General features: G+C 42.0%; 1 protein-coding gene across 1 annotated transcript in view; it reads left to right on the forward strand.

Moving 5' to 3' along the window:
• The window catches only part of DUSP16 (dual specificity phosphatase 16), a 73213-nt gene that overhangs the window by 45960 nt on the left and 4514 nt on the right, over positions 1 to 22739 (forward strand). The window contains exons 4-6 of the mRNA XM_080914697.1: positions 2175 to 2338; positions 17410 to 17569; positions 22350 to 22473. Of these exons, the coding sequence (XP_080770823.1) occupies positions 2175 to 2338; positions 17410 to 17569; positions 22350 to 22473 (448 nt within the window). The remainder of the gene's footprint in view (positions 1 to 2174; positions 2339 to 17409; positions 17570 to 22349; positions 22474 to 22739) is intronic.

Here is a 22739-nt window from a genome sequence, read left to right on the forward strand (position 1 = left end):
ACTTCTCAGTATAATTATTTAGAAATTTAAAATGTAATTCAAGAGGTGATTTTTTAATTCTCTTTTTCTGAGAATATTTTACCGGATCATGGTTCTGTTAGTTTTAAATGACAGCTGTCCTATGAGACAATTCTTAGGTTAAATAACAACATACAGAAGTTAACATTTTAATCATACAGTTAATTATAAAATAGTACCTGTTGGTATAAACTAAGCAAAGAAATGTGAGAGCCCAGTTGCAGGGTCATAGGTAATATCAGCTGTGCTCTGTACCTGGAAATGCTGAGAGAAATTCAGTTACACACATAAACAGTGGGCATCTGCACCATGCTGCCTGCCCAGATCATGTGTGGTTACACTTGTAGGGAGAGGAAGTCTAACTGATGGCAGTCCAGTGGTTCCAGTCTAGCATTTTCTTGTATGGTATGCCACTAGCAGCTAAAATGTTTAGTGGGATTTCCATGGTTAAATCAGTTTGAAAATGCGTATTTGACTTAAGTAAATGAAACCACTTTCTTTGGAGACAACATTTTTTGAGTACTTAATATGTTAATAGGAGCTGTGACTCTCAGGGAGATGAGATACAGTATTTCTCTTACTTTTTAGACAATTCCCCTCTGTCAGCTTCTTCCAGGACACCAGTGCTTTGTAGCATCCTTGGGAAATGTAACCTTAGGACCAGTTTAGCTTAAGACATTTCAACTGCTTGTGTGTAAACAGTTTTACAATTACAAATATGTGGACTGGACGTAGGAATGTTGTCTTATATTTTGCTGGTACCTTAATTGTTGCTACAACTTCTTGCTATTATAGTTCACTACTTCTGCTCTGGACTGAGTTACATGTCAGTTGAACAGGTATTTTCTATAACTCTAATCTTCAGTGTTCCTGAGTTGAGATATTAAGAGGTAGCGGTTTGGATAGTAAGGGATTTTATCAGTTTGGTTCCTGTGTTGTTTTCATTTGGAGGGAAAGGAATGTTTATTTCAATGGAAAGTCCTGTGAAGACCTTAATCATGCTTTTCCCTTCAGGAGTTGAGAGTGCTACATGGATTTCACTGTTGGATTGTGGCAAGATTATGACACTTAATGTAGGCCACAGGGCAGTTGGTTAGGAATAGAAGGGTGGACCAAGGACTGGCATTAGCGAGGTGACATTGCTATGGAGTCAGATACCCTGAATCCCATCTCTAGGCTCATGTGGTAGAAAAAGAGAACCGACTTCAGTGAGTTGTCCTCTGCCCTCTATACCCCCAACCCACTTTTAAAAAGGGAAAAGATTACGACTGAGGAAAAAAACAACTCCAACTTCCAAATCTAAACCTAAGACTCTCGCCACAAGAATTCTTGTACTCTGAATGATATAGAATCCAACAACACTTCTTTGTAGTGCTTAGAAAAATGAAGAGGAGTTCTAGAAATTAGTGGTAATTCTGGAACCTTCACTAATTGCTACAGAATTGTAATGACTAGTTATAGAGACATTTTTTTTTTTTTTTAGAGAGTAAGGATAGTTTTGATATCTTAAGAAAAATGATCAGGCAGGGTGGTGTACAACGTAAATCCCAGCACCCTGGAGACTGTGGTCAGAGGAGTTCAAGGTCACTCTCAGCCACAAAGTAAGTTTGAAGGTTTCTCAAGACCTTGACTTATCCCACTTCCACTACCACAAACTCTTCTGTATGGTTGAAAGACTTAAAGTTGACTCTAAGAATTTACAACATATTATTATTATAAGAAAGTAACATTCAACTTATTACTTTTTAAAATATCTGTTTGTTTTCTATTGTAAATAGTTAGATTTTTACTTCTTTGCTATTAAAAATATATCCTCCTTAATATCTCATAAATAACATTTATCTGGAAAGAGAAAGGGGACCATATGTTGCAGAGTATGTGAAGATTTAAGAGACTGTCAAAGAAAGGCAGGAATTCTTTTCAGTGCCCTCAGTCTTGTCATCCACAATTCAGCTTTACTGGCTCGAGTCAGTGCTGGCTTCTACATCAGTCTTAGCATCAGCAGCTAAAGGAAGAAACGTGCGTGTAGATAGTGTTACCTGCTTGGATCTGTACCATCTGATTTTTCTGTTTTAAACAGTTTTAGTCAAATAGTTTCCAGAGGACTGGTTTATTTTACTTTGTACATGGAATAATCTTACAATGTTTATTCTTAGGTGGGTTTGCTGAGTTCTCTCGTTGTTTCCCTGGCCTCTGTGAAGGAAAATCCACTCTAGTCCCTACCTGCATATCTCAGCCTTGCTTACCTGTTGCCAACATTGGGCCAACTCGAATTCTTCCCAATCTCTATCTTGGCTGCCAGCGAGATGTCCTCAACAAGGTGGGTGCTTCAAAACACCTTTCTTTGTGTCTGTCAGTAGCACCTGGAAAAGCAGCAGCTGTCAACTGTCATGGTACATCTGTGATCTCAGAAAGGGCATTCATTGTCAGTGTGACCCCTAGCTACATGTATCCTCTTTACAATATTACTTGGGTGGTGTTTATTGCCATATGACACCTAAATTGTTGTTGCTTGTTTTCCTCATAGCTCTGAGAAAATTGAAATGCAATGGGGTTATTTTGTTTTGGTTTTCATACTATTAGCCTTGTCTTCTTGGACTATTAATTGTTGTTACTGTAATTGAGTGTCCTACATTTACAATGAATTGTTTTTTTTTTGTTTTGTTTTGTTTTTGTTTTGTTTTGTTTTTGTTTTTTGTATCATACTAGAAAGGGATTGAGGTCAGGCCTTGGATTGAGGAAGGTCCTCAAGATGACAGCTGGTGGAAGAAAGAGGCAAGAAGGTGGTCAAAGACGGTCAAGACAGATACTAGACATGGGTTCTGTCAGTTCCACTGTGTCTCAAAATGTCTGGAACAGTTTGAGGAGAGAGGAACATTTATTCTTGCTGTGGACAGCCCTGTTAGAGAAACACATACTGGTTGGAGGCATGTGTGTATAATGTCACAAACATAACAAAGATGGAGCTTCCATCTGGTTCTGCAGCTTACATGCTCTTCAGTTGCAACGCTGAGAAGAAGAGTGCTCTTCCATTCGGAAAAGTGGCTTTGCTCTAAAACCTCTTAATTTACAATGCTACTCATTGAAAAAGCAACTGGAGTTTTCAACTCTGTTTTTGGCTTTTGGTTTTTCAAGGCAGGATTTCTCTGTGAAACTCTGGCTATCCTTGAACTCAAAGATCCTCCTGTCTGCTTCTTTGAGTGCTGTGATTACAGGTGTATGCTACCTTGCCCAGCTGGACATTTTTTGTTTTGTTTTAATTTTGTTTATTTAGTTAATTTATAATTCGCCATGCCTGGCATACATGTATGCATGTGTGGTGCCCATGGGAGTTTAGGAGGTGACAGATCCCATTGGAACTGAAATTACAGATGATTTTTAGCCTTCATGTGGGTACTGGGAATTGAACCTGGATCCTCTGGGGAAAGCGGCCAGTGCTCTTAACTGCTGAGCCATCTCTCTAGCTCTGTTTTTTCAACTCCTAACCTTAATCAGTTTAATTCAACTCCTGGCGACCTGCAAATGACTATTGTTAGTCCTATTTTAGAAATTAGTAAACTATATTACAGAAAGCAAGGATTACTTTCTAAAAGACATGTATTCCTGTGGCAAGTCTAGAGATATTTGACTTATTTAATCCAGGTTAAAAACAAATAGACTTGAAGCCCTAGTTAAGGTTTCCATTTTTTTTCTTGGTAAACCTTAACAGGTCAGTCAGCACAAATAATTATAACATATTGTTGTACTTTTAAAAATTTTTGACAGTAGCACATTGATTTTTCTCTGTAAAGCAAGAGCAGTCACCTGGGGTGAGAACAGGGAAATGTGCAGCCCTGAGGTCCCACGACCTGCCGTGACTTCTAAATGTATAGCAAACAGAACACGTAGAGTCTTTGTGGGTAGCGAATGGGCTTATGTAAGTTCACGGAGCAGGAGGCTCAGCCTGAAGCCACCATGGAAGACTGTCACTGAGCCTCTTTACCACAGATTGGAGCGAGTGGAGAGAGAACTAAGGAGCCCTGGAAAGCGGAGCAGCTTTGGGACACTGGACAGGAATTAGTCTTTGGTGATGAGTTTGTTGACAAGCACTTTTGAGCCAAAGATTTTCGAGATTTAGTTAACCCCTTTTATTTTGTTATGAGAGAAAAATTTTATTCTGAAAGTGTTAGATGAACTCACAACATGAACCCAGTTTGTTTTCACATTTTTGATGTTGTTCTTTGTGTTGTTTGTTTGCTTTTTGAGACATGGTTTCTCTATGTAACAGCCTCAGCTGTCCTGGAACTTATTATGTAGACCAGGCTGGCCCTAACCGGAGATCTGCCTGCCTCTGCTGCATGAGTGCTGGGATCAAAGGTGTGCACTACACCTGGCACACCTTTTTTACCTGTGTCTTTTTAGGTTTTCTTTTTTTTCCTAACAGAATTTATAAACCCAGGCTACTCTGATTTTGTTTACTGAGGGTAACTTTGAACTTCTGATTCTCTTGTCACTGCCTTCAGTGGGATTACAGACATATGCAACAGATTTACATACAAGCATCATAAATCAAATCATCTTCCCGTTCAATTTCCTGATTTAAACATTCCAGAAGCAATAATATATGCTTATTTTTCCTGAAGATCTCTGAAGGTGAAATTTTAGTGATCTTTCAGAATGATATGTTCTTTTCTATTAAAATTTAGAAGTTGAAGTTACTTGAAAAAAATCTAGAATGCTATTGTCTTTAGTTAGGGTTACTATTGTTAAGATGAAATACCATGACCCAAGTTGGGGATTTATTTGGCTTATACTTCCATATCACTGTTCATCATTGGAGGAAGCAGGAAAGGAACTCAAACAGGGCAGGAACCTGGAAGTAGCAGCTGATGCAGAGGCCATGGAGGGATGTTACTTACTGGCTTGCTCAGCCTGCTTTCTTATAGAACCCAAGACCACCAGCCCAGGGATGGGACCACCCACAATAGGCTGGACCCTCCCACACTAATCACCAATTAAGAAAATGTCCTATAGGTTTGCATTCAGCCAGATCTTATGGGAGCATTTTCTTAATTGAGGTTCCCTCCTTTCAGATGACTTTAGCTTGTGTCAAGTTCACATAAAGCTGTTTAGCACGGATATAATGTTTTTAATATTAAAATAAATAAAGGGCTAGTTCAGGGAGATGGCACAGTGTTAAAGGCACTTGCTACCAACCCTGCCAATCCGAGTGTGACACCCAGAGCCCACGTGAGGAGAGAGAATTGACTCCATTAAGTTGTCCTCTAGCCTTCATGTGCACTCTGTGGTGTGCAAACATATACCCAGAATAAATAAATGCACACACATGAGAGCATGCATATGCATACACATAATAATGTGTCACCAAAATGTGTTAAAAGTATAGGTATTCTCTTAGGAGGCTAATAGCTAATATAATAGATGAAATTTAATGCAGTGCTAAGTCATTGAAGATAGGTTGGCCCCAAATTTAAGTGTATACTGTACATTTAAAGTACTTGGCTCTTAGCTAGAATAATGATTTACATTTGTAATCTCAGCATGAGCTGCAGACCTGCCTGAACTGTATAGTGAGATCTTATCTTGGCACCGACAAAAAAAGAAAAGAAAGAAGCTTAGGCTCTTGGCACTGTTGTATTTAACCCACATAGGATTAGAATTTAGGCCGCTCCAAGTTGTTATTTACCCAAATTTTTGTCATTGGCTTCGGTAGCAGAGATCTGTTTTCTGGAAAATGAAATTGTCGGCTTTGGTTTTTCAAAACCTAGTTTTAATAAGGGTTGTTAAATGCCTTTTCCTCTCTTCTGTCCCATCACCTACTGGAGGCAGTGAAAGGAAAGGTCAATAGAACAAAGGAGGATGTGGACCTGTTGAGAAATGGTCCTTTGGACAGTTCCAGTCTTAGTTATGCTCAGCCCAGCCCACTAGCAGACACCATGACAGACTAGTGAGGGCAGCTCAATCCACAAGGAGCTGTGAGGCTCGCCAACTGGCCCAAGTCCACTGTGGGAGTGGCAAGAACCACAGGAATCTCATGGAGAAGTTCTTTGGCAAGTTCTCTCTATGAAGTCACCACAAGCACAGTTCAGCACTGTAATGTAAAGGCAAACAAAACATGGCTGTCACCAGTGTCCGCTGTTACTGAGGACTGACATATCCTGGCAGGCTTTCAGATCATAGTTGGGGTTTTTTCCCTCTTAGTTTGTCTACAGCTAATTTTTTATCAGTGATGTTCAGAAGAAATATAATACAAGCCACATACATAATTTAAGATATTATAGTAGCTTTATTTAAAAAGCAGAAGACAATTTAGTGTTAATTTTAGTAACATATTACTTAAGTCAGTATATAGCTAAAATATTTTAATACACAACCAGTTTAAAAAAGTATGTATTTTATGTTTTTTCCTTGCCCAGGGTTTTGAAATGTGCCATGAATTATTCTTTACATTTCAGTTCAGAGTGGCCACACTTTAGACGGTCAGAGCTGTATGAGGAGGGTAAACTCTTAGCTTGAACTAGTTGTTTTGCACATTTCAAGGTGTGCCTTTTGTTTAAACACTATGAGAAGTCACTGGCTGCAAAGTATCCTGTTTCTTCCTCTTACACTGTCCTTTCTGTTTCCTAGAATCTGTTCTGCCCTCGGGCCTTTACTAGTTGATGTGAGGACAGTTAATTGTGCTGTATTGGTGTCAGCTGCTGATGCCCATTTCATATGTGGGATAGGAAAAGCTTGAGGATTCCTAGTTATTTGAAGGATGGGATTTTTTTTTCTTTTGTAATTCTAGACCCTTTTGTGTACTAACTAGGCGAGTGTTCTACCACTGAGCAGTATTTCCATCCCTCAAGTTTCCTGATCATTTTTCTCCCTTGGCCCTTAACAGTTGGAGTAATTTTTTAAATTTTATATTCAAATATTCCAAATATTTTGATAAATTACCTATTGAGAGTAGATTGAAGCTCTATTGTGTGTCTAAAGTGAACCACTCACTATCACTAAAGTGTCTGCCATTAGCATTCTTTATGTGGCTTGTTGTGGTCTTTTAACATGCTAAGTGGATTTTCCCATGCTGTCTTATTTCGCTGTTGGTAAGATGAGTGCTTATTTATTTATTTTGTATAAGTGTTGGGTAATAGCCTGTACACAGCACTGTCAAGTGCTAATTTGGGAGTTTCTCAGAGAAATATATGACGTAAGAAGATCAAAGGATCACCAAAAGTATCGTTAGAAATGTTTCATGTGTAGAATCCTCTACAATGAGCATATTAGTTGTTTAGATAAGATTTATTTGGTACAATAATTCGCATGACAAGGTAACTCATAGCATATTTCCCAATTCGGAAGCAGCCCCACGTGATGGCTGAGAGACAGCTCCGGGAAGAAACAGTCTTGCACACCAGTTCTTACCTAACGACTATTGCTTTATCAAGCTACTAAGTCTGTTTTTTTTCCCCTGAACACTGCTGACTCCTGATTCAGTACTCATGACATGACCTGCTCATTTTAATCATCATAGCACACCACAGTCAGGCCTTCTTTTAATCAGTATTCATCCATGATCTTATAGCATCTGTACTTGAAATCTAGTCTTAACTGTACGAAGAGCTTATTTCATACTATAGAAGACAAACTTCTAAACGAGAAGTGAATGAAGAGCCAGATGAGAAGGTGCACGCCTGCAGCTCCTACACGTCAGAGGCTGAGGCAAGAGAACTGAGCAGCAAGGCCAGTCTGGGCAACCGAGCATTCCAGGCCAACATGGGATATATATCAAGATGTCTCAAAGAACAAAAAAGTTAATGAAAATGAAGATGTGGGTGGAACTGGTAGGAAGGTGGCACAAGGGTGTTCTACCATTGACAGTATAGATCAGTGGCCGACATCCAGAAGAGCCTCCAGATAGGTTGCCACTGGGTGGAAGCACTGCTGTAGCTTGATGTGACCTGGGAGAAAGGGAGCATAAAAATGGCAGTAGACATTTCTCATTAATTAAAAAAATATTGATGCCTTGCTCACACACACATAAAATTTTAAATTATGCAAAAAACTGTGTACTGAACCTACACAAGCTTCTCTCTGTCATTACTGTTGAAACAGTATAGTACTGCAGCTGCTTACTTAGTGTTTACATTACATTGGTATTGTCCAGAGATGACTTAATGAAGATAAAAGGAGATACTGAAAACTTCAAGTGAAGGCTGCAGCTCTCCCTCAGGGTCCCGTGGCTCACCCAGTACTGTTCTCATTGCTGCTCTGCCATTGGATCAGACTCCTCTTTGTGTTATTGATATTTGTACAACTGACCGCTGAGAGACGGTCCTTCTCTTGGTCAGGGGCCGCTCTTCATGCCCCAGCTCACGAGCGCCTTGCTCAAGGCCTACATGGTTAGTTTTCAAACACTGATAACGTAACTTGTAAACAGTTACAACTTTATGCAGGCAGTTTATCTTGTTCTTAAAATTGCTTCAGAACAGCAAGTAAAATGTTTCCCCCATGCTGTTAATTTACTTATAAATCCCTTTTAAAAATAAATCTGGAAGGCTCAGGTAAAACAGTCTTTCATAAGTTATAAAATGACTGGACCATAATGTACTGACATTTTATTATTGCTTCTCAAATGAAAGTGTTTAAGAAACATCTATGGAGATTATTTATCAAAAGATACTAATAAAGTAGCTACGGGATTGTGACTTAGTCATTTTAGGAATAATAATTTTATGAACTACTGAGGTGATACTGTTTGCTAGATAGTGTTCTCCGCACTGGGGCACATCTGTAAAAGAGGCTGTGAGCAGAGGAAGTGGGTAAATTATATATTGCAATCCATTATTTATTACCTATTTATTATGTGATAAGTGCTCATGGAGATAAGCACCCTGAAGAAACAGGGCAAGCAGTTCAGAGTACCTGTGGGTGTGGCTTTTAACGTAAAGGGGTGATGAAGATAGGCCTCTTTGTAAGCAAACACCTCAAAGAGGTCAAAGGCAAATCTTTTGGCTGTGCAGAGAAAAGTAACAGAGGCAGAAGCAGCAGCCAGGAAAAGAGCAGAGAGTATTGGAATCTGAGGCTGTAAGGAGAGCAGTGTAGCTGTAACAGAGTCAGCATGAGACACATGGCCAGAGAGGAAGCCTGAGGAGGGCAAGGCTCCACACTGACGCCTTGTAAAGATTTCCTCTGGGAGGCATAGAACAAGGATTTACCAAGTAAGTAGTGCTGATGGAAGGTGGTGTGACCTGCAGGACAGGAGCAGAATGGCCACACGTAGGTCTCATAGTGGTTGGGATCAAGTTGCTAACAGGAGTGACAAGTGGTTGAATTCTGGCTACATTTTTAAAGCAAAGCTAAGAGTGTTCTGGTAGATTAGATGTCAGAGGTGTGTGTCGAGTGTTGTCAAGGAGAAAGGAGAAGCAGCTGGCATGTGCAAGTGGTACTCAGTTACTCACACACCAAGTGTACACTGCCTGTTAAACTTCAGGTAGACATTCTGAGTAGTCAGGTGAGGCTTTGAATTCAGGATGAGGTCTTTGAAAGAAGAGGTATAAACTGGAGAGTCATTATCATATGGACAATATTTAGTATTATAAAAGTAAGATCATTAAGAAAATCTAAATGGATAAGTAGATTAAACTATATGGCATTTAGCATGAAAGTCTGGGGACCTAAGAAGTAGTCAACAAAGGGTTCTTAGGAATAAAGAAATAAGAGACTACTAGTCCAGGAAGCAAGTGAATGATATTATCTAGGAAGAGGGTGGAATTAAGATGGTTCTGTAGGTCAAGGAAGAATAAAAGCTTAGAGCTGGCCATTGGATAGAACAACATGGAGATCAAGGGTAACTTATCTGCCTTTTGGTAGAGAGGTGGGAATGCCTTGGGATAAATGAGTACAGGGAATAACAGGCAGAAAGGAAGGAGATGCCAGCATAAGCAAATCTTTCAAGAAATTTTGTTGAAAAGAATGAGCTTAAAGAAAAGAGATACTTTTCAAATTTTATTTACAATTTATCTGTTGCCACCTCTCCTAGTCCCCCTTCCCACAGTTCCTCAGCCCATTCCTCAACCCTGTCCCTGAGGGGATCAGCAGGCCTCACCACCAGCCCCCCAACTTCCTGGGGCCTCAATTCTCTTAGATTCTGTGAGTCTTCTCCCACTGAGGCCAGACCAGACATTCCTCTGCTCTGTATGTGTAGGGATCTCGGACCAGCTAGTGCGTGCTGTCTGGTTGGTGGTTCAGTGTCTGGGTTAGTTGAGACTGCTGATCTTCCTATGGGGTCACCCTCCTCCTCAGCTTCTTCCAGCTTTTTCCTAATTCAACCACAGAGGTCCCGACTTCAGTCCAATGGTTGGATGTAAGTATCTGCATCTGTCTCAGCCAGCTGCTGGTTGGTCCTCTTAGAAGACAGCCATGCTAGGCTCTTGTCTGTAAGCACACTATACCAATAGTAATAGTTTCAGGCCTTGGTGTCTCCCATGAGGTAGATTTCTGGTTGGACTGCCTTTCTCTCAGTCTGTTCTCCTTTTTTTTTTTTTTTTTTTTTTTTGGTCCCTACAGTTTTTAGACAGAAACCAGGAACACGTCTGGGTCAGAAATCTTGAGGCCCTGTCTATCTATTAGAGGTAGACTTTAAATTTCCTCTCCCTCTTAGATGAAGATGGGCACTTCATCTAAGGTTCCTTCCTTTGAGTCCTGAGAATTTCTCACCTCCCAGGTCTCTGGTACTTTCTAGAGAGTCTCCCCACTCCCCAGGCTGCATATTTCCATTCATACTGATAGCCCTCTGGGTTTCTCTCCTGCCCCCTCTCCAATACCTGATCCTGTTCCCCTTTTCCCCTTCTATGTGCATGCTCATAGAAGGTAGATGTGAGGGATGAAATGAAGAAAATTTGTCTGTAATGGACCGAATTGTCCAGTGTAGTAGGAAAATGAGATTTTCCACCAACTTAAAAATAAGGATGAGCAGAAATCTAGTGGGAGCTTTGAGTGGAATGCGCATGCAAGAGAGGAGAAAACACACATCTAGGGAAATACCAGTTTTGCTGAGGAGCCTGAATCAAAAGTGAAAGCAGGTGGCGTTGCTGAAGTTTTCCCATAGCCATGGTCAGCTACACGAGCACACATGCAGACTCAGGGGAAGATTAATTCTAAGTAGCAATTAGAGCTGACAAACACGAAAAAGTGATAAAGGCACAACTGAGCTGAGGACAGAAAGCAAAGGAGCGGTTGTAGCAATTGCCTGTGGAGTTTAGGTTGGACCAGGAAGGCAGACAACATGAAATAAAGGACAGGGAGGGTGGGACGATCAGAGTGAAGGACAGAAGGGCTATGGGCATAGTAAGGAGTGAACAGGAAAGTGTAGTGCTCCAAGAATGCATTGCAAGCAGTGCCGTTGTGCACTCTTTGTACCTGTGAGATGTTGGCTGGAGCTCATGAGAGGAAGCAGTGAAGGTGAGTTCAGAGAACTTAAGCCATGATGTCAGAGGGATGTTGAAGCCCAGGAGTTTATCTTATTGTATCATTGGAAGGGCACGTATTAGCAGCAGTCTGGAGTCCAAGCTAAATATTTAACAGCTTAAGATAACTACTCTCTAGAAGTTTAAAGATTGTGCTGCCTAGTTACAGAACAGATTATTTTGCTGTGTATTTTATATAATGTAGCAAAATAAAATGAGAATTATATAAATTATATAATTTATAATAGCTATCAGCATCCACTTATGAGGAAGAGCAGTCATTCCATAAGATACTTATTCTTCATAAATATACCTTTAAGTTATACCATCAAAAAATTACAATGCCTAGGGATTGAGAGATTCACTTCAAGTCCTTATGCCCTCCGCAGTCTAGCTGTGAGTTGTCCCTGAAGCACACCTGACAGTAGTATTTGACTATGTACTGGCCAGAATCAGTTGTTTGCCCTCAGACTGTTTGGGCCAGTATGCTTGTTATTGTAATTATGCACATTAATTAAAACAGTACATGTACTAATGACATAAAAAGGAGGGATGAGACTTGGTTTTATATGACCTAAGCTAAAGATTCTAATAAATTAGGTGAGAATGAGGCAGCTGTAAAATATTTGGGAGGCAGCTGTGATGGAGAAGGCATCTGTACTAATACTGTTTTTCTAAGTTTTCTTTTTCTTACTTCTTAAAAACTATCTGTCTGTCTGTCTGTCTGTTTGTCTGTCTGTCTATCTATCTATTATTTAGGTAACAAACAAGACCCAGAGCCTCACACATGCCAGACAAGCATTTTGCTAACTGTACTATATACATCTCCAGGCTTTTGTGAAATCTTGCTCTTTATTAAAAATTAAAAATAAATTGCCGCATTTAGGCCTTGTTCCCCCACCCCAAACTACTCAGCTATGGAGAAAAAGCATGCATTAGAAATTAGTAAACTAATGTATATTTGTTTTCCTCCCTCCCTCCTTCCTTTCTGCCCAGACTGACTTGGAATTCTCTTACCTGTGTCATGGAAGGTCTTATGAAGACATTTTCATTCAAACATATCATAAACTTTGGCCAAGCCATTTTCCTCGTCTGTCCTGCATAGCTCACTTCCTTTTCCTGGATAGCTGTGACCCTACTTCCATGTCATATATGTTATTTAATGTATAATTTTAAGCTAAAAGTCACATTTCAGGTTTGTCTCTGTAGTGCCTGCAAACCTAGACATGGAAAGCACTGTGGGATTTAACATGGCAGTCAAACTACATTTCCATTTTGTGTGACATGTTAGTATTTTGTTTGCCTTCTTGTTTGAAAAATTGGCCTCATTATATTTATCAAGTTCCATCTCATTTTTCAAAGAATTTTCCATGTCAATTGGTAGCAGATTTTATGAGTAGAGTTGTGTGGAAGTGGGTAGGTAGCATGGTGTGAGGAGAGGCCAGAGCAGCTTTGGGTGCCATCTAGCTTGCTTTTTTTCTTAACTTCGTGTTGATTCTTCGTGGGGTTGACATCCCGTTCCTCACTCCTGCTCATCTCCCCATCTCGTCATATCCCCACTTCACCCGGGCAGCTCTTCCCCCAAATAAAAAACACAAACAACAAAAAAACCAAAGCATAAAAATTTTCATCATGAAAGCTGTAATGTGCCACAGCTCGTCCAACAGTGTGCTCTCATGCCCTTGTGGCCATCACACCCACACCTCCCAAGTCACCTCCACTGTGCTACACCCTTGGGGGACCCATGCCCCCTCTACCAGACACAGCCGAGTGCTGCTGCCTGTGAGGGGCAGGTTCAGCTCACAGGCTCTCCTGACTCCAGTCAGCTCTCCAACTGCCTCAGGTGGAAAGAGGACAAAGGCAGAGGAGAGACTGGGCCCAGCCCTTCCTCACTCATGTCCTCAGGGCTAGCCCACCTGTTCTCCCATCACCAGGGCCAGTTTTACTGTACTACTGGGGTGGTGCAGGGTTAGAACTCCCGAGTGCTGTAGCCAGTGAGGGGCAGGGCCAGCTCTCTGGCTCTCATGACCCAGGGTCAGCTCTTCCAACTGCTACAGGGTATGAGGGGCAGCCTCGCTCTCCTGAGTTCATGACCTTGTGGGTAGCTTTCTCCACTGCTGGAGGTGGTGGGGTGACATGAGGTGGGGGCCATCACCTCTGCACCAGTGCCACCACCCAGCTGATGCACGGCACAGTCAGCTGTCCCATATTCACACCCTGGAGGCCAGCTCACTCAATTCCTGCCACTAGGCCCAGCTGCAGAATGGTGGACCAGCTTTTCAGAGGGCTGCAGGTCCTGGACATGTGGCTGCTCTGACCAGGGGTGTCCCACGCTCTATAGTGGTAATATGAACCATGGTTGACCCCTATCACTGCCTAGCCACGAACTCAGACATGGCCCCCAGCAGCAGCTAGGACTGGGACATTACCATGGTCCCAGGCGGCAGGGCTGGCCATTCACAACAGGCTGCTACGCTCCACCTTCAAGTCTCCAACTCATCTCTATAATGTTCAAATTGTTCCATATCTCCTTCCCATCTGTCCACCACACACTTGCACATTGTGATGGCTCTTGCTGCAGACTGGCCATGAAGCCTGTGGGCCCCTGGGTGACATCCTATGTCCTGCTGTGTGGCATAGCAGCAAGCAGGAGTTGATGTCCACTTGTGCTGTATGCTGGATGTCAGGTCTGTGGTTGGCATGGCAGTCTGCAGGTTTCTGTCTGTCTTTCTCCTGCTCTGAGCTGCCTGGATTTGATTTGAGTTGATTTTTATAAGCCTAGGCATAAAACAGCTGTGGCCACCAAGCCAGGCATCAGGCTAGAATGAGCAAAGGACTGCTCCTGACTGATGCACCGTCACCACGGTGTCTCTTTGCCCATGGCTGGGGGTTACTCATTATCCTGTAGCTCACGGGTATGCTAGGGTGGCTGGCCAGTGAACCCTAGGGATCTGTCTGTCTCTGCCTCTCCAGCAATGAGGTTACAAAAAGGCACCACAACACTCAGATTTCTGTGTGGGTTTCTGAGCCCATTACTTTGTTGTTCACTTTAATTTGTCATAAAAGAAGCTTAAGTTTAGTGTATGGTGAGAACTAACAGTGAAGCTTCTGGAAATGAGTATGTTAAGATTTGAATCTCATTCTGTATTGGTTCTAGCAGGCAAGACCAGTGTGTGTAGGTCAGACTTGGGAAATATTATATAACCTCACTAAGCTTCAGTTTTCTCATTTATAGCAGGGATAAAACATATCACACAGAAAGTGTGAGAATTCAGTAAAACTAGTCAACGCTTAGTGTAGTGCCTAGTCGGTTTTGCCTACATAATGTGTACTGTATGTCTGTTGGTAGTCCTCTGATAAAGGTTCTCAAAAATATTTTTGAATACTTAGGTTAATTGTCACTTACGGGGCTGGAGATATGGCTCAGTGGTTAAGAGCACTGACTGCTCTTCCGGAGGTCCTGAGTTCAAATCCCAGCAACCACATGGTGGCTCACAACCATCTGTAATGGGATCTCATGCCCTCTTCTGGTGTGTCTGAAGGCAGCACAGTGTACTTACATATAATAAATAAATCTTTAAAGAATTGTCACTTCTTTTTTTTTTACAACTTTATTTTAAAAAACAAAGTTAAATGTACAGTTTTTAAGCATTTATGCATAAAAGTATGCAAATACATTTTTGTCAGTACTTGATTTTTTTAAAGGTTTGATAGTGTGCATTAAAATCTTACTAGTTACAATGAGCATAAAGTACATGTAAAACGAGATGTAACCTGAAAATAGTCAAAAATTGTCACTTCTATAAGGTGGGTTATCAGGCTACAAGTCAGGCACCAAACATGTTTTCTCTATGGCAGTTTTATTGAGTTTGTAGGAAGAATAGTCTGCCACACTTTCCTTTTGCTTCTTTTTTAAAAGAAATTAGATTCATTTATTCACTATATGTGTGAGAATTTTTTTCTGCATGTATAAATGTAATGTACCATCTACATGCTTGGTGCCTACAGTGTTCTCAAGAGGGTCTCAGGTTCCCTGAAACTGGAATCACAGATGGTTGTGAATCGTCATGTGGGTGCTGGGAACAGAACCTCAGTCCTGTAGAAACACAGTACTTTTCATTGCTGAGCCACCTCTTTAGCCCCTCTTTTTGCTTTTAACACATCCTAACTTAGTGATATTATTGGTGTGTGTGTGTGTGGGGGGTCCTTCGAGACTTTACTAAGAAATGCTTCAGAGGCTAACTTAGGTCTAGTTGGGTCTCTTTGGTCTCCTTCCAGGGACATACCGGGGCTGTGGTGAATCAGATGGCACATAGGCAAACCTGAGGTGTCTGAGTCCCTGAACACTAAAGGTTTCGGTGAACACTAGTAGGATCTCAGTCTGATAGTGAGCTTGATCGGAGCAGAGGGGCCTCAGGGAACCTTGCACTCTGTAGAAGGAAGGAGTTGGCCATGTAAATCAAAATGCTGTTTCCTGATGTCATCTCAGAAATGAGAAAGGGCCGCCCACATGATCTGTATTCTTTGTATAACATAAAATACACTTACTGTACCAAGTGTCTTAAGATGAGGAGATGTGAGGTCCAGCATGTGTCAGGAAGGTAAACAGGAAGAACTCTTATCATCTGTCTCTCATCCAAGAAAAGGAAGGAATGGCCAGAGCCGTTTAATGCTCAGGCTTAGAAGATGTCCTGAGAGGCAGCACTGGGAAGACTAATCAACATGGGACTGCCTCAGCCTGCCTGGTCAGCGTGGCAGTGGTAGATGTGCTTACCAAACAACAAAGTCATATTAGTGCAGTTCACAAAGAAAACAAGATCAGTTCAAGACGGCTCGTTGTTTTCTGGTGGAGGCACGAGGTAACCTTGTTAGTGCCACATACAGTGCTGAGTTATTTTAATGGTATGCAGAAAGAACTTTAGGAGGATAGAGTTTGGAATGGTTAACTGTGTGTCCATGGGAAGGATTCATAGATAAGGTCAAGCTGAGTATGAAAAATGGGAAGAAAGCCATCTGGAAGACAGGGTGGAGCGTCTAAATCCAGAAGCGTGGGTGAATGCACATGCAGTGCTCTGGGATTCTGCATGGCAGGAGCACTTAGCCTGCTCTTAGTTGTAAAAACCATCAGCAGAGCGTGGTGGCATCTGCATGTTCTCTCAGATTCTTTGGCTGCTGGAGCAGGAGAATCATTTGGGTCTGGAGTTTGAGGCCAGCCTGGGATACACAGCCAAGACATTGTCTCAAAAAATACATATTACCCTAGTTGTTGTAAAGAATATGGTTGGAGGGGAAAGGTTGTCTCGGGAATTGCTCACTGAGTGGTGGACGGGACTAGAGAGAAGAAAGGATAAATGGGGAAGTGATGTTGAGGGGATTGGCAGCCATGTGGGTGGGATTTTAAGGGTCTTGCCAGATGGCTGTTGGATGTTCTCATGTTTCATCTGTGTTGGGATGAGGAAGCAGAAATTCAGGGCAAAAAGGGGGAAAGCTAATGTAGCTGGTTTCTGGCATTTGAATGTGAAAAGCCCGTGGGACATGCCAGTTTATAGTAGGTATAATCTTTAATACACATAAATAGATGCACTTCAGAAAGACCTTTAAACCAAGCAACAAGAATGCCCAGGATTGCCCGTGTGGGAAGACAGCAGGGTGTACTGTTGTTCCAGTGTGTGCTTTATTCTACTCTGTGCAGCAGTGGAAACAACCGAGTCTTGATTGTACTGACCGTGTGTGGTTGCTCCTTAGGCAACTGTTTTAAATGGCTTTGTGTCCATGACTTTTCACTGTCAACTTTAAGTCTGTAAATGTCACTTCTTTGGATTTTTGGATTTTACTCTGTGCAAAGAAACTTGTAATTCTTGTCATAGTATTCAAGATCAATCTTTCAAAATGAGATTCTTAGTACAAAATGATTCCCTTTAATTGCTCTCTCCCTATACAGGAGCTGATGCAACAGAATGGGATTGGCTATGTGTTAAATGCCAGCAGTACCTGTCCAAAGCCTGACTTCATACCTGAATCTCACTTCCTGCGCGTGCCTGTGAATGACAGCTTTTGTGAGAAAATTCTGCCCTGGTTGGACAAGTCTGTGGATTTCATTGGTATGTAGCAGACAAGGGTACAGGCCCTTTGAATCACAGTGTCACAGACAGCTATAGCTCCTCCCTCCAGTTTTGCCTCTCAGAGATTTCAAGTCTGAAAACAGCATGTGATGTTGCTTACTTATTTAATGGCCAAGCTGATGTGTGCTATGCTGTCCCTAAGGGATTGGCCTGTGACCTGCTAGCTAACTTTTAACAGCACCAAGGTTAAAGCTTTGCAGGATCTATAATTATGTGTTGCAAGTATTTAAAAATCAGTTAAGCTTTCAAAAGTACCCCTCCTTCTCCCCAGCTTTGTAAATCTTTGAAACAATTTGATAAACCTAGTTGCTATTCCTTCTTACTTAACTGCTGTGTTTTCCTTGGGAAAAGCTAGGTCCTGTGAAAACATCCCAATGCATGTGAAGACCTTTTATATGCTACAAGGTTTCCTGAGCCTCAGTTCATGCATCAGTAGTTTCAAGAATTTTGAGTCCAGTGAAATTCCAGCATGGACTTGTACATGCAGGAGCTATGACACAGGCTCGTCTGTATCATACTGTACTGGAGCTTCCTACTTCTCGGTGCTGTAGCCCAGTCCTACGTCCCACAGTGCCCAGTGACTTGGTGGTCTGTAGTTGAATGTGAAGGCTGAGCAGAGGAGACATGAGCACAAAATGAAGTGTGACTACTTATGTTCCACGCCAGGATGTCTTGTTATTTTCCTCCAATAGGCAATAAGCTTGAGCACTCAACTCCAAATTTAAATACTATGAATTAGTTATTGTAACTAAAAATAAAAGAATAGGGGCTGAGAGGTTGGCTTATCAATTAGAGCACTGGCTACTGTTCCAGGTTCAATTCCCAGCACCTATGTGGTGGCTTAAGACTATCTGTAACTGTAGTTCCGGAAGCTCGTACTCTCTTCTGTCCTGACACCAGATACACACGCAGGCAAAACACCCACAGACATAATTTCAAAATTTCCCCGTAAAAAGCAAAATTAGGTACATCAATCCCTTGTAACATTTTTGGGGTTGTTTTTTTGTTTTTTGTTTTATTTTATTTTTTTTTTTTTTTAGAATTTCAGTTTTCCAGAAATTTCTGTCATCAATTCGGACTTGTTCATTAAAACACTTCAAGATTAAAGGCTATAACAGTTTATATTAAAATAATCAAAAGAAAATTCTTCATATTGATACTTTCTCATTGCTTCTCTAAGTATATTTAGCATAGCATTAGATTTTTTTTTAGCCCCTAAAAAGAGCAGACAGTTGTAATTAATGTTCCCATTGGATGTCATGTTGATTCAGAGGCACGGTCCCAGCCCCTGCTCTCTCCTCATGGTCAGTTCCTTGGCTCCTGCTCAACCCCACCCCACCCCCAAGTTCATGATCTGTATTGAGGCAACAGAGTTGACTAAAACGATGCACTTTGGAGCCACACTTTGAGTCCTGCCTCCCTAGTTATCAGTTAAGTGATTATGTGTATCTAACTTAAAACTCTTAAAACTCTCTTGTGCCAGTCTCCTGAACAAAAGGCTGAAGGTACAGGGACAGCATGAGGTTTAAAGCAGATAATCTATAGGCACCAGACACTGCAACGTACTCAGCGATGAGGAAATGTTTGTCTTTGTTTTCCACCCCTCTCTCTGAGGCATGCTCCTGCTGGGCTGGCCTCAGACTTTGGGCTCCAGCAGTGGGGACTCCAAGCACAGGTTCCCCTCTGACTGAAGATATTTTAAGGACTGACTGAGGATTTCTTCCTTCTCTCCCCTCATCTGACCTGTGCTTACACCTCTTTTTGATCTTCCTGACACCACTCTCAGCAGGTCCTCAGTGTAACTTCTCAGTCCTCTCCTTGTTTATTGTTAGGAGACAAAGTTTCTGTCACTTAAAAAAAAACCTAAAAACTAAACATTGCTTTTGAATTTCTGTAGGACTAACTTACTGTTAACAATTTTACCATCTCTTTTCTCATTCTTCACTCCAGAACTTGCAGAGTCTCCTTAATTTCCTACACAAAAATATGGCTCTTAGCCTAACATTCCCAGAGATATCCTACACACACACACACACACACACATACACACACACACACACCACATATTCCCACCTTTGCAGCTGCCTCCACTTACCTCTCCCATGGCTGGTGAGTGCCAACTAAAGCAGACCGCTTCCTGAGTCCCCTGCTCAGTAGTGAGGGCTTTCCTGTGCATGGCTCCTTTCCCTCTCTCCCAGCTCGTGTGTGACTTCTATTCTGAGGCTTGGGTTAGCACTCAGTCTGTCGAGACCTATGTGCTAATGAGCCCACTCTAGAATAAGCACTTTTATATTTAATTTTAAAACGACAGGTAAATTCTGGTTATAAAAAAACAAAACTGAGCATGTGCACAATACAGAAAACTAGTGGGGAAAGGGAAATCCATCGTCAACATTGTAATGCATATTCTGGCAGGTTTTTAAAAAATGATTTGTTTACTTACTTGTATGTATTAAATGTAGGCACACATGTGGCACAGCAGACATATGACGTGGTACATTTTTGGAGGTCAGGGGACAACTTTCTAGGTTTAGGTCTCACCTATGTGGAAGCCACGGCTCTTTCCCTGCGGCTTCCCGGTGCTCAGGCCGCTGGCTGTGCTGCTCTGCCTTCAGAAGTTACTTCTGCTGCTCCACTGTGTGTGCACAGGAACACGAGTGTGGGCACACATATGCCACCACACATGGAGGCCACAGGACGGTGTTGCAGAGTTGGTTCTCTCCTTCTGTTGGGGATTTAAGGGATGGTACTTTTCTTTGCTGAGCCTTCTTTCCATTTCCCTCTTTTTTTTTTTTTTTTTTTTTTAAATAAATTGCTTTTAAAAACATATGCCGGAGACTGTTAGCTGCCTACATAATTATGTGCTGATGTTCAGTACATTGAGGAGTGTGGGAGCAGGGCCATGTGCTTATATTTTTTTTAAAAAAGATAATTATTATGTGAAGTTTTCTTTAGATTTATTTTTATGCCTGTATTACCTGTGTATGTGTTTGGTGCCTGAGGATGTCAGAAGAGGTCATCAAATACATGGATCTGGGTTGCAGACAGTTGTGAGTTGCAGTGTGGGGGTGAGAGCCAAAACCACAAGTGCTCTTAACCACTGAGCTGCCTCTGCCGCCTCAGATCACTGTTAGCAATAGTAGGAATGAATTCAAAAGAAAGAAACTGAAACCAAGTGGAATTTGGAGCTTTGAACAACAGGTACTGCTTTACAAGCATCTCCCCCTTAGCCCTTGCGAGCCTCCTTCTCAGCAGGGTTTGGAGCAGCTGCCAGCTAGGGATCAGGCTCCACACATACACATTCATGCACACGCTGAGATGGGAAAGTATAATGTGACATAAAATCAGAATTGCTGTTAAGTGTCTTTGAGCCTTTCACCCAAAGAAAAGAGGGAACACTGAGCAGAAGGTAAATGCAGGTGGTTGACATTATCCTGTGTGCATGTGTGTGTGTGCGTGTGTCAGTGTGGGTTGTGTTCATTTGTTCCTGTTTGGCTCCCTTGTCTGACAGGGAGGCTGCTTATTGCTTACTCTTGAATTCTTTAAATATAGTGAATAATAAATTACATCTGCTACAAGTCAGGAGCACAGGCTGAGAGGCTGGAGCAGGTCTACATTGTTCAGTGCCCAGTGCAGGTTCCTTGTATTCTTTTTTAAGATAATTTTTAAGAATTTTAACCTTGTCTGGTAGTGGTCTATACATTTAATCCCAGCACTCGGGAGGTAGAGACAGGTGAATGTCTTGATTTCGAGGCCAGCTTGGTCTACAGAGTGAGTTCTAAGACAGCCAGGGCTACCCAGAAAAACCCTGTTTGGAAAAACAAAAGACAAATAGAAAATTATCTTTAGTTTTGACTATAACAAAAATGAAAGGGACAGATCTGGCTCCGTGACAACAACCTTATGGCTGAGCACATGTGTAGCAGTTCGGAACAGAATTGGCCATGGCACTCTTAGAATGGTCGTTGCTTCTAGGCTGGCTGGGATGTCACCTGTGAGCCATGAAACTCCTCATCAGCAAAGAGGGCAGCACTGTCCACTCTCCCTGGCTTTGCTTCTAATGGCACCCAAGAGCGTAACTCATACCAGAGGATGAAAACAAGGCAGTGTGCGTAACGCCTGCTCCCTATTAGAGCCCTCTGCTGCAGCACAGCTATGTCTTCCAGGTCAGCTGGGGAGATAGCTCAGCCTTGAAGTGCTTGCTGCCCAAGCATGACGACCTGAGTGATTCCCAGAACCCTGGCAAAACTATGGGTTTGGTAGTGCTAGCTTGTAATTCCAATACTGGGGAGGAAGAGACAGGAGGATGCCCTGAGGCTTTTTGGCTACCCAGCCACCTACCTTAGCCTACTTGGTGAGTTCCAAGCCCAATGAGGTGCTCTGTCATTCCTGGGGATGACAACTGATGTGGACTCTGGCTTCCTTCCATTCCTTCCTTGCATTCTTATGCCTTGTAATACACATACGCATTACATGGCCAAAAAAAAAAAAAAAAAAAGTCTGAAATAAGAGCCTGGCAATCTGAGGTAGTAACCCATTCACTGCTTATTAATAATTCCTTTAGACCTTTTTGTCTCATACTATGTTAATGGTGGGAAAACTACCCTTCCTCCTATAAGCGATAAAGGATAACTAGGAGACTAGGTAAGATCTGCTTTGAAGTTTCAGATGAAGACACTGACAGTAACACTCTGAAACGAGGGTACAAGATTTCCTTACTGAAAAAATCTCGTCATTTTTCTTAAATTTGCTCCCACAGAGAAGGCAAAAGCCTCCAATGGCTGTGTGCTGATACACTGCTTAGCTGGGATCTCTCGCTCCGCCACCATTGCTATCGCCTACATCATGAAGAGGATGGACATGTCTCTAGATGAGGCTTACAGGTAAGGACAGGAACATGGCTTATGGGACTTGCTTTCCATTTTCCCTGAAACAAAGAGCTAGGAAGGAAGGTAGGTGACCAGATGATTTTGGTCACACTCATCACAGGTTCCCGGTGGTGACTCATGGTCTTGGAGACACTGAGGTAGAGTGTGGCTCTGCTTAGATTTTGTTCTAACATGTGGTGTTCATCCTCAGTTACATTTAGTAACAACAGATCAGGAAAGCCACTCCCTCCCTCGGTAGAGGAGCATGGCCTTTTCTGATT

The sequence above is a fragment of the Micromys minutus genome (assembly GCF_963924665.1).
Source record: "Micromys minutus genome assembly, chromosome: 3".
Taxonomy (NCBI): Eukaryota; Metazoa; Chordata; class Mammalia; order Rodentia; family Muridae; genus Micromys; species Micromys minutus.